Here is a 16,350-nt window from a genome sequence, read left to right as displayed (position 1 = left end):
AAGCATGAAGCACAACAACAAGATACAATTTAAAACTCATGAGAAGGAATAGTCCAAGTCATTGCTGGTCTATGTCATGGATGTATTTTGATCAGAAGCAGCTCAATAAAAATGCAGATGCTTCAGCCGATTGTACAAATAAAAAAAACAAAAAAACAACCCAGAAATCATTTGCAATGACACTCATGCACGATTACAATACTAAAGTATGAGTGCACTTAAACATGTACATTCTAATATGCTGATGCCTTCTGCATGTTAAATACTTTATAGCAAAGTAAGAGCACACTATTACACTCTGATATGCCAAAATGAGCAATTCATTGTTACATACTATAATTAATCTAGCAGTTTTACAGGAGTGAGGTCAATATGGGACTGCATGCCCTGCTTCTATACATGAATGCTGATGTCTGTGTGCTGCTTGTGGTGTTGTTTACTACTGTAGTGTTCTAAATGTGAGTACATGGTCTCTATTAGTGTATACCATTTTCCTAATGGTACATATCTACAATTAGCATTACTTTATTTTAGATTTCTTTACATCCCTCAAGTATTAAACATAACCTTTTTGGTCTCATAGTAGGCCTATATGGAGTGTTAAGAGAGTGTAGTGATATGAGAGGTAAAAGTTGGCAATCTCAAGATTTTCTCACTATTTGTGTTTCTGCTGCAGGTATCAAGCCACCAAAGTCAAGTATTCTGAGAGACACATCCAAGGAATGAATGAATAAATAAATAAATACAATTTATCATACACTTTACATTACATACAGTACATTCCCTTGAGTAAATACCATATTTACACATGCTATCTGGGTGACTGGATGTGAGGCAGCCTCTCGCTACAAGTTGCACGATACGGATCAGTCATTTGTGTGGAAACACGGCCACATCAAGTCACTTTGCCGGAGCCTTTACCCTCGTAGATCGAACCCCTTCCTCTGGAGCCGTGGCTCCACTGACCCAGCCCGCCAGACCTGTCCGGAGGGTGAGCGTGCCGAGGAGGGGAGCCAGATAAGCTAGACGGAGAGCGGCTACGGCCCTGCAGTGCCCCGCCGTCGCGGAGCTCCCGGGACGGGGAGGAGCTGAGCGAACGCTGTAGGGAGGAAGATGAGCTGCGAGGGCAAGGAGGCGGGCTGAAGAGCATCCCGCTGCGGTCCTGCATCAGCTGGGTCAGGCTCGCCAGGAAGTCTGCGTCGCTGGTGCTGCTGGCACGCACCCTTAACCGCCGCCGTCTGCAAAAAAACCAAAAAAACAAAACTAATTTTCAGCAGCTATTTGAATTACTGTGTATTAGTATTAGCTGCTATCATTAGGATTATTACATATTTATTTATCGTTCTAATTTATTATAGCAAAGAACCTACTTTTTATTATTCTGTTATTTTAATAGTATGATTGTTTATGTTTGTCTGTATACACAAAGTTCAGCAGTGCTTCCAGTTTCATTGTATGCTTATCCTATTGGCAGTGTCCATCCTTTTGTTGTTGTTTGTTTTCAAACAGACTTAATATGACGGATGGATGCTTTGATTTTTGTGCAGTCAAAGAAAAAAAAGATTATTATTTGCCCTATTTTCACTTTTTTTAAAACTCAATGTTCCCAAACAGAATCATATAGTTGATTTTTTTAATGTAAGGCTGTAGTTTAATTTCTTTTGTCACTTTTGTTGACAACATAAATTTGTTTTGTCTCTGCTGTGTTAGATATACAGTTATGTATTGCCCAGATGTCCCAGTTTTACACTGGGAGTTGACTACTGCGTACATTCATGGATCTGTCTGAAGCCGGCAGCATGAAATTAGTCTCAAATCTCCACGTGCGCATGCATCGTAAAATCGTATGCATTTGTAAATTAATTTTATGTTTGGTCAAATTGTACTTCGTACTTGTGTGTGGATTAGAGCGGGCATTCATGAGTCCTCAAAAGTTACACACAAATCACATCAGACATTTGCACATTTTACTGCTTACTGGTTCAGAGTTTAGAGTTAACTGGTTAGCAGCAGCTGAACATTCAGAACAGGAATGAGTGGATTATTATTAGTAGTACATCAATTATAGATCATTTCACTTTCTTGGGCAGGTGAGAAAAAAAACTACTGGGAAACAATGATTGTATCACATTTCCCCAGTTTGGACCACATACCTGTTGTCTACACATGGGCGGATGGGCGGTTTCCCAGGAGGTGGCCGGGGCAGAAACCTGCTAGTGAGTTGCTCCGGCACAAACGTGGCACTCACAGGACGTGGGATTTTACTTTTACTGCATGATGACAAGGACAGCGAGAGAGGGTCTTCTCCTGCACAGTCGGATCTGGAGCCTCGGTCTGAGGAGAGCCTGTCTCTGGGCAGGGCGGAGGGGAGGTTGTCACAGGACAGAGATGGAGAGGGTGAGTGGGTGGGGGAGCCAGGGATGGGACTGCTCCAGCGGTTACGCTTCTCTATGTTCAAGTCCCTGCTCGGAGAGTCCAGGGGGTTGCTGGGATCTCGGACAGGGATTCGACTCAACCTTGGCGATGAGGGAGAGTCCCTTCGTTTGAGCAGAGCAGGAGGCGGCGAGGAGGACACGGTGACTGTGCTCTCCACAGCACCGCCCACGGTATCGGCTTGAGGCTGCTGATTCGGCTCCGATGAGCGATCGGGCAGACCAGAATCGCTCTCTGGGTCTCTGTCGTTGGCCAGATGAGCTGTGGGGCCTTTGGCAAGGCTTGGGACAGGAGCCAAGTCCAACTTCCCTTCCTCAGATTTAGCACATGGTGCCTCTAGAGGTATTGCATCACTCCTCTCCTGTACAGGTGATTGTGGCGCACAGCTGGAGGACTGAAGGGAATTAGATGATTATTAGATGGGAATAACATTTAAGATTAAAGACAATAGCTAACTGATATAATATTAACCTTGCATGTAATAACTGGATATTTCTTTTCTGTTGTACGCTGTTAAATTTTATTCTTAAAATTATCCATCCAACATTCAAATTGCATCTACATTTGCATAGCAACTGTGGAAACTCTTTGTGAAGTCAGCCTTAAGTTGAACCTGTTTAGTCGAATTCATCTCCCCTGTGTTGATCTCAGTTAATGTACAACAAGATTATTGTTATTCCTACCTGCTCCATCTGGGACCTTCCCATAATGACTGAAGGCATTTGTCCCAGCATTCCCGGCAGCCTTCTGTGTCCCAGTAACCACGTGCCAGGCATGGCCATCTGTGACAGCACAGGGCTGCTGGGCACACCGGTGGACTGGCCATCCTGCCGCTCGGACGAGTGGTTCTCCGTGTCAGCAGCAATGTGAGACCCAGGCTTGCCCTCGTGTGATGCTTCTGCTGCTGGCTTGCTTCCTCCAGATCCTTGCTCTAGCTCCAGCATCACCCACTCCTGAGAGTCTCCCTCTTGAGGCACAGGACTAAAGTTTACAGCAACAAAGCCGCTGCTTGCTGCGGCTTCCTCTGGGTCGGGGGTTGCTGTGCCAGAGCGCTCTTCATTGCAGGAAGACATCTGCTGCTCAGGGCCTTTTTCAGGAATTGACTTTTCTCCAACGTGAGAAAGGACAGGCCGCTGTTTGCCCAGGCTGAAATGACACATTGTAAGCATTAAGGTAAGAATGTGTCTGCTTAAAGGCTGAAGCTTTTGTTTAATTGCAATTTTTAATTACTGACTAGGCCTCAAGGAATCGCTCAATGGTGGGCTTGGGTTCTGGTCCGAGCCTCTTTTCAAAAGCCAAGCTCTGGCTGTGTCTCATCCTCCGGAGCAACGGTGCAGCCCGTTCCAAAAACATTGTCTCTGAACGCACCCGTCTAGGTGAGCTCTGCATGGAGCCGGTGTTTGGACTTTGGTTTCCCTGGTTCTGACTGTGTTCATCCTCACTCACAACCTGGGGAAAAAAAAGAAAGAGGAAGAAGGAGTTTCAGAAACTGTAGCAAGACACTTTAAAAAGAGGGGAAGGCAGCCCAAGTTGTTTCTTCTTTACCAATTCGTCAGGAAGACAGTGAGCAATTTCAACCAAAGTTTAGCAGAGGAAGATGTAGGAGCAGAGGTCAGAGAGAGCTTTTCTCATTGAAAAATAAATGTATTCTTAAATCATATTTATGGGAAACACTCTGTGATGATGTGTGATGACTGGGGGGCATGAGCAGCCAGCGTAGTGTTGCAAAATGATCCACCCGACAGCACAAAAGAGCAGCATTACTGTATGAGTATTACATCCCGAGCTAAGAGCATCATACTTTACATTAAAGTACATTCCACTGACCTTCCTGATCATTGGCTGAGCGTGTTTATGGTTTTTGTTACGGTCCATCTCTTCCCATACGTCTGCACCAGGGGTGGTCGGCGTGGGTATCGGGGGGCAGTTGTCAGCGTCACTGAGGCGCTCCCCTTGCAGGACATCCTCAGTGTTCTCCCTCTGCAGCTCGCCTGGCAGCACTGAAGCATTGGCCATGCTGTGGAAGAGACCGGAAGGTCACCTTGCAACTCGTTCCCATAACATAATTTAGAGCAGTGATTTCTCAGGGATATCTGACTGTGCAGATTTCGAGTCTAAAAAAAGCTGCAGCTATATAACTGAGCGCATACCCAACCGAGTGTGAAGGAAGTGTGAGTTAAACGATGGACCTACGGCATTTCAAACACGTACCCTAAGTATGCTGGCGTGAGGCGGGTGAGCTGCTGAGCAGTGGTTGCTGCGGCAGTGATGGTCAGCATATCCTCTGAATCACATTTCTCCCAGTCATAGGGGTCATTCTCCAGCACGTTGTGGCTCTTCATGGCATTCTCGAACACAGACATCAGGAGCTGTCACGGAGAATAAAAAGAAAACACATGCATCAGCATTTTACAGTTGCAGAAGAAAAAACAGCACATGCAAAATAAGCCAAACAAGGGAGTGAATGCCAACCTGATAGTCAGGCTTAGTGTAATAGTCCAAGGTCATGATGTGCTCCAAGAAGGTACTAAACTCTGAGGGAAGGTGCTTCAGCATGAGTCGATGATCGTATGTCTCTTTTAGATTTCCTACTTGCTCCTGGGAAGACAGGAGGGAAAAGAGTGAGAGGATGACCTTACAGTGTATTGCTAAAATGTAGTAATGAACTCACTGAGGCACATACTTTGTCCTTAATTTTTCTCCAGGGAAGCTGACCAACCATAAATTCTACCAGCATGTAGAAGAGCGACCACAGGTCATCGTGACGACCCATTTCCTGCAAATTTGGACACAAGAAAAAGGGGCACGGGGGTTAAAGGGTAAAATTGGACCTAATGCCAGCAGGGATTTTGACTTTCCTGCCATGTCTATGACAAACACATATGCTCCCAAAACTAGACGTATATACTCAGTAGAGATGGCACGATACCACTTTTTTATGTCCGATACCGATACTGATATCATAAATTTGGATATCTGCCGATACCGATATGAATCCGATATAGTGTTTTTTAATCAACAAAACTGTTTTTTAAAATATCTTGCTGCATTTTGCAAGTCTGCAAGTTCATACTCAAGTTTAAAACAACAACTACACTAAAGCTATTCTGTTATACCTGTATACAAAAAAAATATTTCATAGTTCAGCAATACTGATCAATCTAATAAACTTAGACCTACACCATCCTCCCTATTCTGGTATTTTAAAGAGTACTTAGCGTAAATATTAAGCAACCTAACTAATAGGGTTCCAACTCCCAGCAACAACAAAAATAAATAAATAAAAAATAGGGAACCACCCCTCACGCTCCACCTCATGATGCTTAATCAACGTAATCAACCTTAATTTGATGCAGTGTGAAAAAAAATGCACAGAAATCAATTATTTTTCAAGAAATATTAAATAGATTCAACATCTTTCTTCAACAAAATTGCAGACTGCACAGATGGTACCTTCCCAAAGGAAAATGTACTATAGCTTACTAGGGTATATATATTAGACTTAATAGTCACTATATACAGTAATTGACTTCTATTCATTTTACATCAAATTAAAACTTTGGGTGTAAGATTCGGATAATTATTTATTAAAAGCTAGACATTTTAAATGAGAATAAGAAAGAAAAGTATGTCTTTGTGCCCCCTTTTCCCAGTTAATGCCCTATCGGCCCCCCTGGCTAAACTTTGCTAGATCCGCCCCTGCACAGTTACCAGCCGTCAGCTACGTAGAAAAAGATCCTGGAGTAGAAAGTAATATTAAATAAATTGTAACAACAGCTTATCAAGCTTAAACGTGCTGCTGTTGTTCAGCCGCTGGTTTCCTCTTTCTGGCGCAAAGTGGACCAAAAACAAACAAGAGAGACTCACAACAGAAAAGCCGATCAGCTGATCATTAGCAGTTTCACGATTGAAGTAGCAGCCGGAGAGCGAGAGGCAGTCGCTCGTTAAGCTTAACGTGGGAATGCTTTACAAACATTCAGAGATGGACTTACACACTTGCTTTACTTCTCTCGGGGATAACTTTGTCAGAGATGAAATGCCAGGTTGCTAGCGAAGCTCCAAATGCTATCCAGACCACCGACAGGTCCCGCATGCCACAGCTGCTCTATCACGTGATGCATACTGCTCCGACGTTCTGAGGCGAGTTACGGCGTGTTGCAAGTTTTGTGAGGTGCTTTCGTGATATTTAATGGATCGGATTACATTTTTTATTTTTCTCCGATATCCGATCCAGTAATTTAGGTCAGTATCAGACCGATACCGATACGTAATATCGGATCGGTCCATCTCTAATACTCAGGAATAGTGTTTCCTCACTGCCACTGTGATGTCACCATATGATTAGTGAAGTTCTGTTATGAAGCCCCAATTTGAGCAATTTTCACCATATTCACCTACTGGATTCTTAAAACTGGATCTGAGACATGATTTGAGCATATTCCAGACAACCCTCTTTTCTGACTCTTAGACTGACAAACTTCATGTTTTATTCATTATGATCTGAAACCAGCCACTGGGTCATTAACTCGTTAGGGAAGATAAGACGAGGTCACAGAGCGAAGGAGGCAAGGTCTGTTTTCCCATAGACTTCTATACAACCCAAACTATTTTGTAACAACAGGAGTCGCCCCCTGCTGGCCATTAAAGAGAAGCTAAGTTTAAGGCACTTCACTTTTCAGACTCAGGGGCTACATCCAACTTCCATATAATCGATGTGCTCAATACATCTACAGTGCAAGCTCACCTTATTCTTGTGAGCATTGATTGAAGCGTATCGCACAGTTCCTCTGAAGCCTGCCACGGGACGAGGCTGAAAGAAAAGAGAGATTTGGCAGAGTGATAGTGATAAACGGGTGTAAATGTAAAGCAAGCACAAAGCTAAAACCACATTTAAAACTCATAAGTAACACACTTTAGCTCTGAGTGTGGAGTCCCAGGCTCACGTCACATGATGACATGCTGAGTTAAAGCAGCAGTTGTGTGTGAACTCTAATGTATACCTCTGACTCTGTAGTCCCTGGATTACACCTGGATCACGCTCTGGTGCTCTAGAGCAATATTTTTTTGTTTAACATCAAGTTAGGATTTTAAACTGCACAACATTACACAGGGAGTCTACGTGTGTACATACATACTGGCACTTTTATATACAGAACATGGGTGATGCATTTCTAACTTCTTTTTGATTTATTTTGGGCACTATTTAAAATCAATTTCCAAAAAAAAAAAAAAAATTTAACAGCTGGCAGACTATGCTATAAAACCATTTCTCAGCATATTATTTTATGTATATAAGTACCTTTATGATTAAAAGCCCAACTATGCTCTAGTATAATCGGCACAGAGTACTTACTGGACGGACTTCCTGGCTGGAGTTGGTGAACTGACGGGCCAAACCAAAATCGAGCATGTAGCAGCACCTGCAGGTGCTGGCTAGTCTTCCCATCGCAAAGTTTGACTACAATTTTAACAGAAACAAACAAGTTTAAAAGTTTCTTTTTGTGATATTCAAATAAAACAAGATCTAACCCAACGGTCGACTTACTGGTTTAATGTCACGGTGCAAGAAGCCGACAGAATGGATGCTTTCAATGGCCTCTAAAATCTGCTTGCCAAGTCTTAAAGTTGTGGAGACGGAAAAGGTGCCGCGGGTCATCGTTCTGCGCAAATCTGCAAGGTTCCTTCCCTTCAGAGAGAAAGTCAACACCGTCAAATTCAAGAAGTAGAACAGATTAAATAAACTACTGCTGATTTGCAAGGCTCTTACCTGGAGTTCCATCACCACATAGTTGAAGCGATCATTCCTACCACAGCCCACAAAGCGACACACGTGGTCCTTGCCTGTGAAAGAAAGATTTATACAGTTTGAGCTTTGCCCATCTTCATGTTCAAACCCCTATTTGGTGTTGAAAAACTACCATCAGGATTTACTAATAAGGTTCAGAGTCAGTGCTACTTTTGCTCCAGAAAATTTGGGGGGCAGAGAACAGAGATGGGCAGTAACGCCTTACTGTAATCCGATTACTTTTTTCAAGTAACAAGTAAGGGATTACTATTGCAAACACGGTAATTAGATTACCATTACTTTCCTGTAAGCACGCTGCGTTACTAAAACCGTGATTTTTTTGCGAGAATGTCTCATGACAGTGACGTAGGCGAGTGCGACGTTCGTGACAGCAGCTCCCTCTGCAGCTGGATCCTTAGCTTCCTGTCTGACAGACGCCAGGTGGTCAGACTGGGCAGCATCACCTCATCCCCCATCACACTGAACACTGGTGCTCCACAGGGGTGTGTACTGAGCCCTCTCCTGTACTCACTCTACACCTACGACTGCACAGCCACTAACAGCTCCAACATCATTGTGAAGTTTGCGGACGACACTACAGTGGTGGGTCTTATCACCAACGGTGATGAGACGGCTTACAGGGAGGAGGTCAGCGCCCTGACCCACTGGTGTCAAGACAACCATCTCACCCTCAACGTCGCAAAGACAAAGGAGTTGATAGTGGACTTCCGGAGGTGCAGAGAAGTACACACCCCCATCACCATCAGCGGCGCTGCTGTGGAGAGAGTGAGCAGCTTCCGGTTCCTTGGCGTACACCTGGCTGAGGATCTTACGTGGTCAGTACACACAAACAAAACAGTGAAGAAGGCGCAGCAGCGCCTCTTCTTTCTCAGGAGACTGAAAAGATTCGGCATGAGCCCCCGCATCCTCAGGACCTTCTATCACTGTGCCATTGAGAGCATCCTCACTGGATGCATCACCACCTGGTATGGCAACAGCACCGCCTACAACTGCAAAGCTCTCCAGCGAGTAGTGCGGTGCTCTGAACGGATAATTGGAGGTGAGCTTCCCTCCCTCCAAGACATCTACAGGAAGCGGTGCCTGAGGAAAGCGGGGAGGATCATCAAGGACTCCAGTCACCCCAGCCACAAACTGTTCAGACTGCTTCCATCAGGAAGGAGGTTCTGCAGCATCCGGTCCCGTACCAGCAGACTGAGAGACAGCTTTTTCCATCAGGCCATCAGACTGCTGAACACGTCATAGACACCTCAGCTTCACTACTGGAACTTTAACATTATGCACTCCATACTGTATATAAATGCCACTTGTTTTGCACATATTCAACTCTGTATATTTTATTTTATATATTTTATTATTATTATTATTTTATTTTATTTTTTTACTATTTAATTTGTAAAAATGTGTATACACACACACACACACACACACACACACGTAGGAAAATATTTAGTATACACATCCAGAAATGCATACACTATTATATATTGTACATATATTTATTAGTTTCAGGTTGGCCATTCTTGTATTTTGCTCGTTTGTGTTGTTGTGTTTGCACATCTCTGTTGCTTGTGGGGCTCGCACACAAGAATTTCACTCGCATGTGCTGTGCCAGTGTGCCTGCACATGTGATGTGACAATAAAAAGTGATTTGATTTGATTTGATTTGACAACAGCTGTGTGCAGATCAACAATGGATAATATATCGAGTGCGGGAGAGAGTATGAGCATGCAGCGTTTAAAGCGTGGAAGTATTGACCTTACTTTGAGTTTGATTCCATAAAAAGTGACAAAAACATTAGCGTCCGTTGTGCGTGGGAAGAAAACTTCTTTTTACAGCAAAAAAAACCCCCCTAAACTTCCGAGCAAGCACCAAGTGCGCTACCACGTAATGGGAAACTGACCGCTGCGGCACACCTGCACCAGGGCAAACATCTGCCTACCCCACTCCTGCTTTACAGGTGAAAATAGAGCAACAGGACCGCTAGTGTTTGATTTTATTTATTTTCTGCTGTGTTTTACTTGCATCTATTTGAAAGACTGAGTGTAAGTGTGAGTTTATGTGCTGGAATGTGCAGAAAAAAGGTTTAAATGTTAAACAAATTTCTTCCAGTCAGAGAATGTTGCATATAATTACATTTTTGCTTGATGCATAAAGATTAAAACTAATAAAACAAGTTTTAAAAAGAGATTTGATTACATTTTGTATGATGGATTATGCAGAAAAAGTAGAATTGGGCTGTAAGATCTATTGCTTTATCACCTATTCAGGTTGTAAATCGTGTTTTTTTAAAAAGTAACTAAGTAACTAATTACTTTTGAAAATAATTAATCAGTAAAGTAACAGGATTACTTTTGGGGGGAAGTAATCAGTAATTAGTTACTGATTACTTTTTTTAAGTAACTTGACCAACACTGGCAGAGAGTAATTTAAGCTATTAATGCGATTTATGGCTGGAAAGTTACTGCAAATTGTGCTAAATTTAACACAGAAAAAAGCGTGTTTTATACCATGTCTGTGATTGTGATTGTTGCTTCTGCGAATCTGAATTTATTCGAATGACAGGGAATGTGTTACGAGAACAAGCGCACACCTAGCAAGGGTGGATGACTCAAATCTGTGTGTGCCTTGCAGCTCTTTACCTAGTCTCACGCTGAACATGTTTAGAGCCAAGCCCATCAAAGGATTAGATCCCTATACAAGATATACAGTGCTGTGCAAAAGTCTTGAGCCACCACTCATTTCTTTATTTTTTGCTTCAAATGAGTCAGGCTTTCTTGTATTTTTTAGAGCAATAGTTCTCCAGGATTTTTGAAGTTCTTTCAAAATTCATCTTTGGACATTGGTTGCTTTTCCACTCATTTTCCATCTAGACTTTTTACCAGCCCATTATCAAAGGAATGATTTTTATTTTTGTTTGCATATAAAAAAAGCACCTAACTCGATGAACCAGAGCTGTCTCCACATAACAGAAAAGTCAGCAAAGAACCAGTTCTTAAAATGCATCTTTAGGCATTTTGATACTAGCAGCCTTTTGCAAAAAACATGACTCATTCCAATGTTTTTAGCTGACTCAAGGAAAAACATCAAAGATAACATAGTTTGATAAACATCAACACGGTGATTCCCAAAGAACTGTTAGCTGATAATTTGGCACATTTGCACGGTGTTAAGCGTGTCCTTAGAAAAATCTAAGGAAACTGGACAAGTGGAGAACAAAAGAAGGCAGGCTAAAAAGAAATACCAGCCCAAATCAACACGTCTGGTAACTGGTCTTATGGAGTGATTAATCCAATTATCATCAATATGTATAGAGAAGATCAGGAAAGAGGTTTTGATCCATCATCTGGGAAGTATTTGATTGGCAATGACTTTATTTGTTACCACGACAATGATGTCAAACACACTGCCATTGCAGTGAAAGCATACCCATTTCCCTACCAAAATATAAAGGAATTAGAGGTGGCTCATCACTGTACAAGGTTGTGTCGTGTATTGGGTATAACAGACAGCCAACTTACTTTATACAGTCAGCAATGTGCTTACAGTGTTTCGGGTTTTTAATTCATATTTCAACACACAGATGAGTGTGTCTGCATACAGCGCTCTGCTCCATTACAAATCGACTCCAATGTAGTTTTTTATTTTGCTCCCCAGTAACAGATCAACGACACGCAATATTAAAATGTCAGAGAAAATGAAGCAATTAACAGGACGCATCTGAAATGTGTTGGATTCCCGTCTGACTCCTACGCCATGCAATACTGACTGTAGCCTCACGTGGCAGGCAGAAAAAAAACGCAGAGAGCACATTAACAGTAAGAATCAACAGTAAGTTCAATATGTGTATGGGTCAGGATGTGACAGCAAATAAAGTTTTCTGCTCCTCTACATGTCGTACAGGTCAGCTGTTACTGACAGATTTCAGCTTCACACAGAGATCGAGAAAAAGTTCTGCACCACTTGAGCTGTCAGACGTATCCAGAGCACAGCTGTCTCAACCTCTATGATAGATGAGAAGAGTTAGCCATTATATCAGAAACAAGATGATTCTCCTTCAGCTGCCTATCATTGGTCTAAATTTCTATGATATAAAGAAAATGTGTAAAACTGTGTTACACTGTATCATTTTTGTTAGTAGAGTACTCGCTCCCTCATGTATGAGCTGCTAATTTGCAGTGCTGTTGGAAGATTGCTGGTCATTACTTAAATGAGCTGAAAATGAATTTACTGCATTGTTAGTAGACCACCCGAAGAATTTTACACCCTTCCATCATCTGCGCATTTTAATGCCTGCAGCCTGTCTTAGTAAATCTGAACGAAGATATCTATTTTTTATTATTATTTATTAGAATTATACTGTATACGGTATATATTTTTATAAAAGCAAATAAATATATATAGTATATAAAATATATATACACATTTCTTTCAGTAATACATATTTTCCAGCACCGATTATTTGTAATAATAATTGTAATGTACAAAAGCCAATGTACAAAACAAGAATTTGCTCTTCTTCTTTTTGTATAGTTTGCATTTCTGTTACATATTCTATTTTGCACAAGGGGAAAAGAAGAATTATCTCAGCTTTGTATCACACCCTTTATAAAGACTGCAAAAACGACAGGAGACCACAGAAAAAAAGCCAGTGCCATTTCTGAATGTCATGTCATTTACCAATGAACCAACTGCAGTCAACCAGGCAAATATCGATGAAGTGGTACAATCCTAGACATTTCCTTAGAGATAATACACAAGTCATCCATTACTTTCCTGTTTGAACAAGCTACAAAGCATGATTCTGATACACCACATTTTTTGCAGTGTTGTGTGCTCTAGATGACCCACATTTACATGAAATAACAACTTTAATTGAATTAAAGAAATTCTATTTTTAAGAAGAAATGGTAGAAAAGGCATTTTACATACTATTTTTCCCCCAAACAGGGTTTTTCAAACTGAGCCTGTGGGGAGTGACTTTGCACTTAATCTTGAATGGTCTACATTTAGTTAAGACAAAGAGTCTGCGTTACCTGACAACACAAGACTGCATCTCCCTGTCGTTTTTTTGTCATTTCATGAACACAAATGTAGTCTAACCCGGAATAAATTCACCTCCACAAACAAATATGCCTCAAAAATTGCAGTCCTAGTGAATTTCCTTTGTTTCTTTATGTTTTGGTGGAAGCCCAAAAACTCTCTGATGGGTGCCAAATGCATTTAAGCGCAGAAAACACCCTGCCCAAGAATTACTTCAGCTACTCTGCCAGTGATTTGGCACAGTATAACTCACCTTGAAGCTTCTTCAGCACAGCCACTTCCATCTTCAGCACTTGCTTGGGCTGCTGAGCAGACTCAACCTTCAATGCCACTGTGGCCTGGCTCAGCTGATCCAGAACCTCATAGATTTCCCCAAACCCACCTCCACCTATCTTCCTGGCCTGAAAAGGAAGGCAAGTCTCATTGTCGGAACAAGTGTATTATAGTGAAGAAATGAACCAGCGTGATTTTTCTTCCTTCTAAAGTGGGACTTACCACTTTCCATCTGTCTCTGACCATGTCTCCCACCGACAGGATGTCTGTGTGCTCTCCAGCCCCACTCATCCTGAGTGCTCTCAGCTACAGCCTACAGCTAGCATCAGTGTCGCAAGCACTTCACTGCAAAGAGGGGACAGCTTTTAGAGACCAGGTCAGTTTCCTCTTTCAAAACACTGCAAACTTCGTGATGCTGAATCCACAGAACATACAGGTCATCTTACTGTGCTCTGACGGGAGCATGTGGCTCATATGTGAATGTTAGCTCACGTCTCTCAAAGGAGCATTTAAAACCCAAACCTTCTCTAGCTGATTTTTTTTAAAGACAGAACCTACTATAGTGTAGTTAGTTGGAATCACAGCTAAAGCATAACACAGATAGCACAGAATATTCAGTTGACGTTAGATAAGATAAGCCATTTAGAGGGTACCCTCGCCAGCACACAGTGTTCACTGCAGTGGTCCTGTAAACAAGCTAACTAGCACATTTACCAATGGATAACGGTTAGGTAGCAAGCCTCTCTCACCTCGCTCCTGTGCGCTATCGCGATTTCGGCTAGAGTGTAAATTCCAAGCGGTCCCCATGCTCCCGGCGTACTCCGAGCTATGCGAGCGGTTCCAATGAGTTGTTTATTTCAGAAATAAGACAATGGTGGTGGACCATAGCTGACGTTAGCCGCAGTTAGCCAGCTAGCCTGCTGCTGATGCCCCGAACGCTCTCTCTCAGCAGCGGTGACGTCAGAGAACTCGAGTCCACTGATTGCTCCACAAAGTCCCGCATCCGCGAGACGCTGACGGAGACCGCTCCAGAGGAAAGGAGTCTTAGTGCTGAATACAGCGGCTGAGAAACGAAGTGGGAGCCGCAGCTTTGTGCCCTTGAAAAAAAACATACAGATAAGCCTTCACTTCGCGACACACACTGTCTCCAGGGACGATTACGTTTCTTTCTTTACAAAATAAAAATTAAAAGAAATATGGCAACATGAGGGCCCAAAAGCCAATCGGGCCGCGAAAAATGCCAAAGTATTACTTTAAGTGGAATTCAGATATACTTTATCCCAAAGTCCTGACATTCATTTGTTATGAGCAAGATAGTGGTGAGGTATGCGCAGGAGTGGCAGAAGGAAGAGATGGGCGGGCCGATCGAAATATCGATACCATCGATACCATCGATACCAATACTGATATCACTATCAGATCGATACTAGGTTGATAGGATCGATACTTTGTTTCTAGCCTCAGTTCAGTGTATGTTGCCATGGAAAGTAAAACATCACAGTGTTTTAGTGGTCATTTCATAAGTGATGACACACTGCTCTCCCCTATATTGTCTGCCTTTGGTATATTAAAAGTGTCAGTATCAGTATTGGTATAACCCTGTATTTACTTATTATTGGCTCTATACCAACATTTGCTGTATTGCACAGCACCAGAGGGGTTCAACCTGGGCATGGGATTACATCAGGGATGGTCCTGAGCCTTTCTTCTTTGCTATTGTGATGAAGAGGTTAAAGGACAATGTCAGGCTGGAGTTTCCATGGATTGTGATGATTGCAGACCACATTGTCAACTATGGTGAGATTAGGAAGCAGATGGAGGAGAGTGTAAGGAGGCGGCGGTAGTCTCAACATGCACAGAGCAGGGATGGTGGAATGTTGAAGATGAAGCTAACAGGCAGGAGGAAAAGCGGAAGGCCACTAAGGCGGTTCATGGAAGCAATGAAGGAAGACATGCAGAGATTGCAGCTTAAATCTACTGTTCTGTGCAAATGTTGTGATAATGCATCATTTATTAGCTTATTTATTCTAAGCATTTATGATCTAAATCAACAAAACAATGTCAACCTGAAGTGGAGAACAAAGTCCAGCATTTGTCTCCAAAATACTCCAAAAGGGGTAAAAACACAGACTGTGAGGGACTCAGCTGGTTAGGCATGAGGGTAAAGTAACTACAACACAAAACCAGACTGAAAATATAACTGAGCTATCAGACACAAAAGAAAAGGGAACTTAAATACTGGCTGATCACACCAAAGACGCCCAACGGGGGAACTACAACAAAGAAGTTATCTTATAAGAAGTAAATAAAACAGCAACTAGTTTGTCAGTTAGTTTAACTTATCAATAATCTAATGCAAAAAACAAAAACAACTGAATACCAAACTCAAATGTCACGTAAAATAAACAACCTATTTAAAGTAAACATTTCTTGGCCTCCCCTGCGATGACGTGACACTTGGTACATTCCAGTTCCTGCATTTGAAAGAGGTGCATTTTGAAGGCCCATCTTTTCCTCATTTGGGTAGATCTCAGCAGCCAAGTGACCACATTTGTGTGTCTAATATTAAGCTTGACTATTATTTTATTTTTGTGTTCTCTTCTATGAATTTAGTTGATATTTGTATTATGTTTACGTCTTTGTGATTGCTGACTGTATGTGCATGCGATAATACAGGGCCCCACTAACAATGGGGATACAAAAACAAAGATAAAGAGCTGAACATGCAAAAGTTGACTATACATGTGTGCTACAAACAGAGGCATGTGTGTTTGAAACACATGCAAAATAAACACAC

General features: G+C 42.2%; 1 protein-coding gene across 1 annotated transcript; it reads right to left on the bottom strand.

Moving 5' to 3' along the window:
- Positions 1-67: 67 nt before the first annotated feature.
- ttbk2b (tau tubulin kinase 2b) lies at positions 68-14,864 on the bottom strand. The gene is made up of 15 exons (XM_086264457.1): positions 14,303-14,864; positions 13,776-13,898; positions 13,534-13,681; positions 8,201-8,274; positions 7,979-8,119; positions 7,787-7,891; positions 7,178-7,243; positions 5,117-5,209; positions 4,906-5,031; positions 4,645-4,802; positions 4,261-4,450; positions 3,668-3,882; positions 3,117-3,579; positions 2,154-2,827; positions 68-1,238 (listed from the first exon to the last, which is right to left on the bottom strand). Exons 2-15 carry the CDS (start codon positions 13,842-13,844, stop codon positions 896-898), a joined length of 2,865 nt encoding a protein of 954 aa, XP_086120583.1. The 5' UTR covers positions 13,845-13,898; positions 14,303-14,864; the 3' UTR covers positions 68-895.
- Between the last annotated feature and the right edge of the window lie 1,486 nt (positions 14,865-16,350).

Source organism: Aulonocara sp. 'chitande type north' Nkhata Bay, linkage group LG15 (genome assembly GCF_057382095.1).
Source record: "Aulonocara sp. 'chitande type north' Nkhata Bay isolate Kocher_YH1m ecotype deep benthic linkage group LG15, A_spYH_male_GT1.1, whole genome shotgun sequence".
Taxonomy (NCBI): Eukaryota; Metazoa; Chordata; class Actinopteri; order Cichliformes; family Cichlidae; genus Aulonocara; species Aulonocara sp. 'chitande type north' Nkhata Bay.
Note: the sequence above shows the minus strand (reverse complement) of the source record. Positions and strands in the feature narration are given on the sequence as shown.

Excerpts from the sequence above, each read along its gene's own strand:
- ttbk2b (XM_086264457.1), bottom strand. The coding sequence starts at position 13,844 with ATGAGTGGGGCTGGAGAGCACACAGACATCCTGTCGGTGGGAGACATG. Across the intron at positions 5,032-5,116 it reads GGAGAAAAATTAAGGACAAA|GAGCAAGTAGGAAATCTAAA; the intron begins GTATGTGCCTCA and ends CTGTCTTCCCAG. Across the intron at positions 1,239-2,153 it reads CGCCCATGTGTAGACAACAG|ACGGCGGCGGTTAAGGGTGC; the intron begins GTATGTGGTCCA and ends GTTTTTTTGCAG.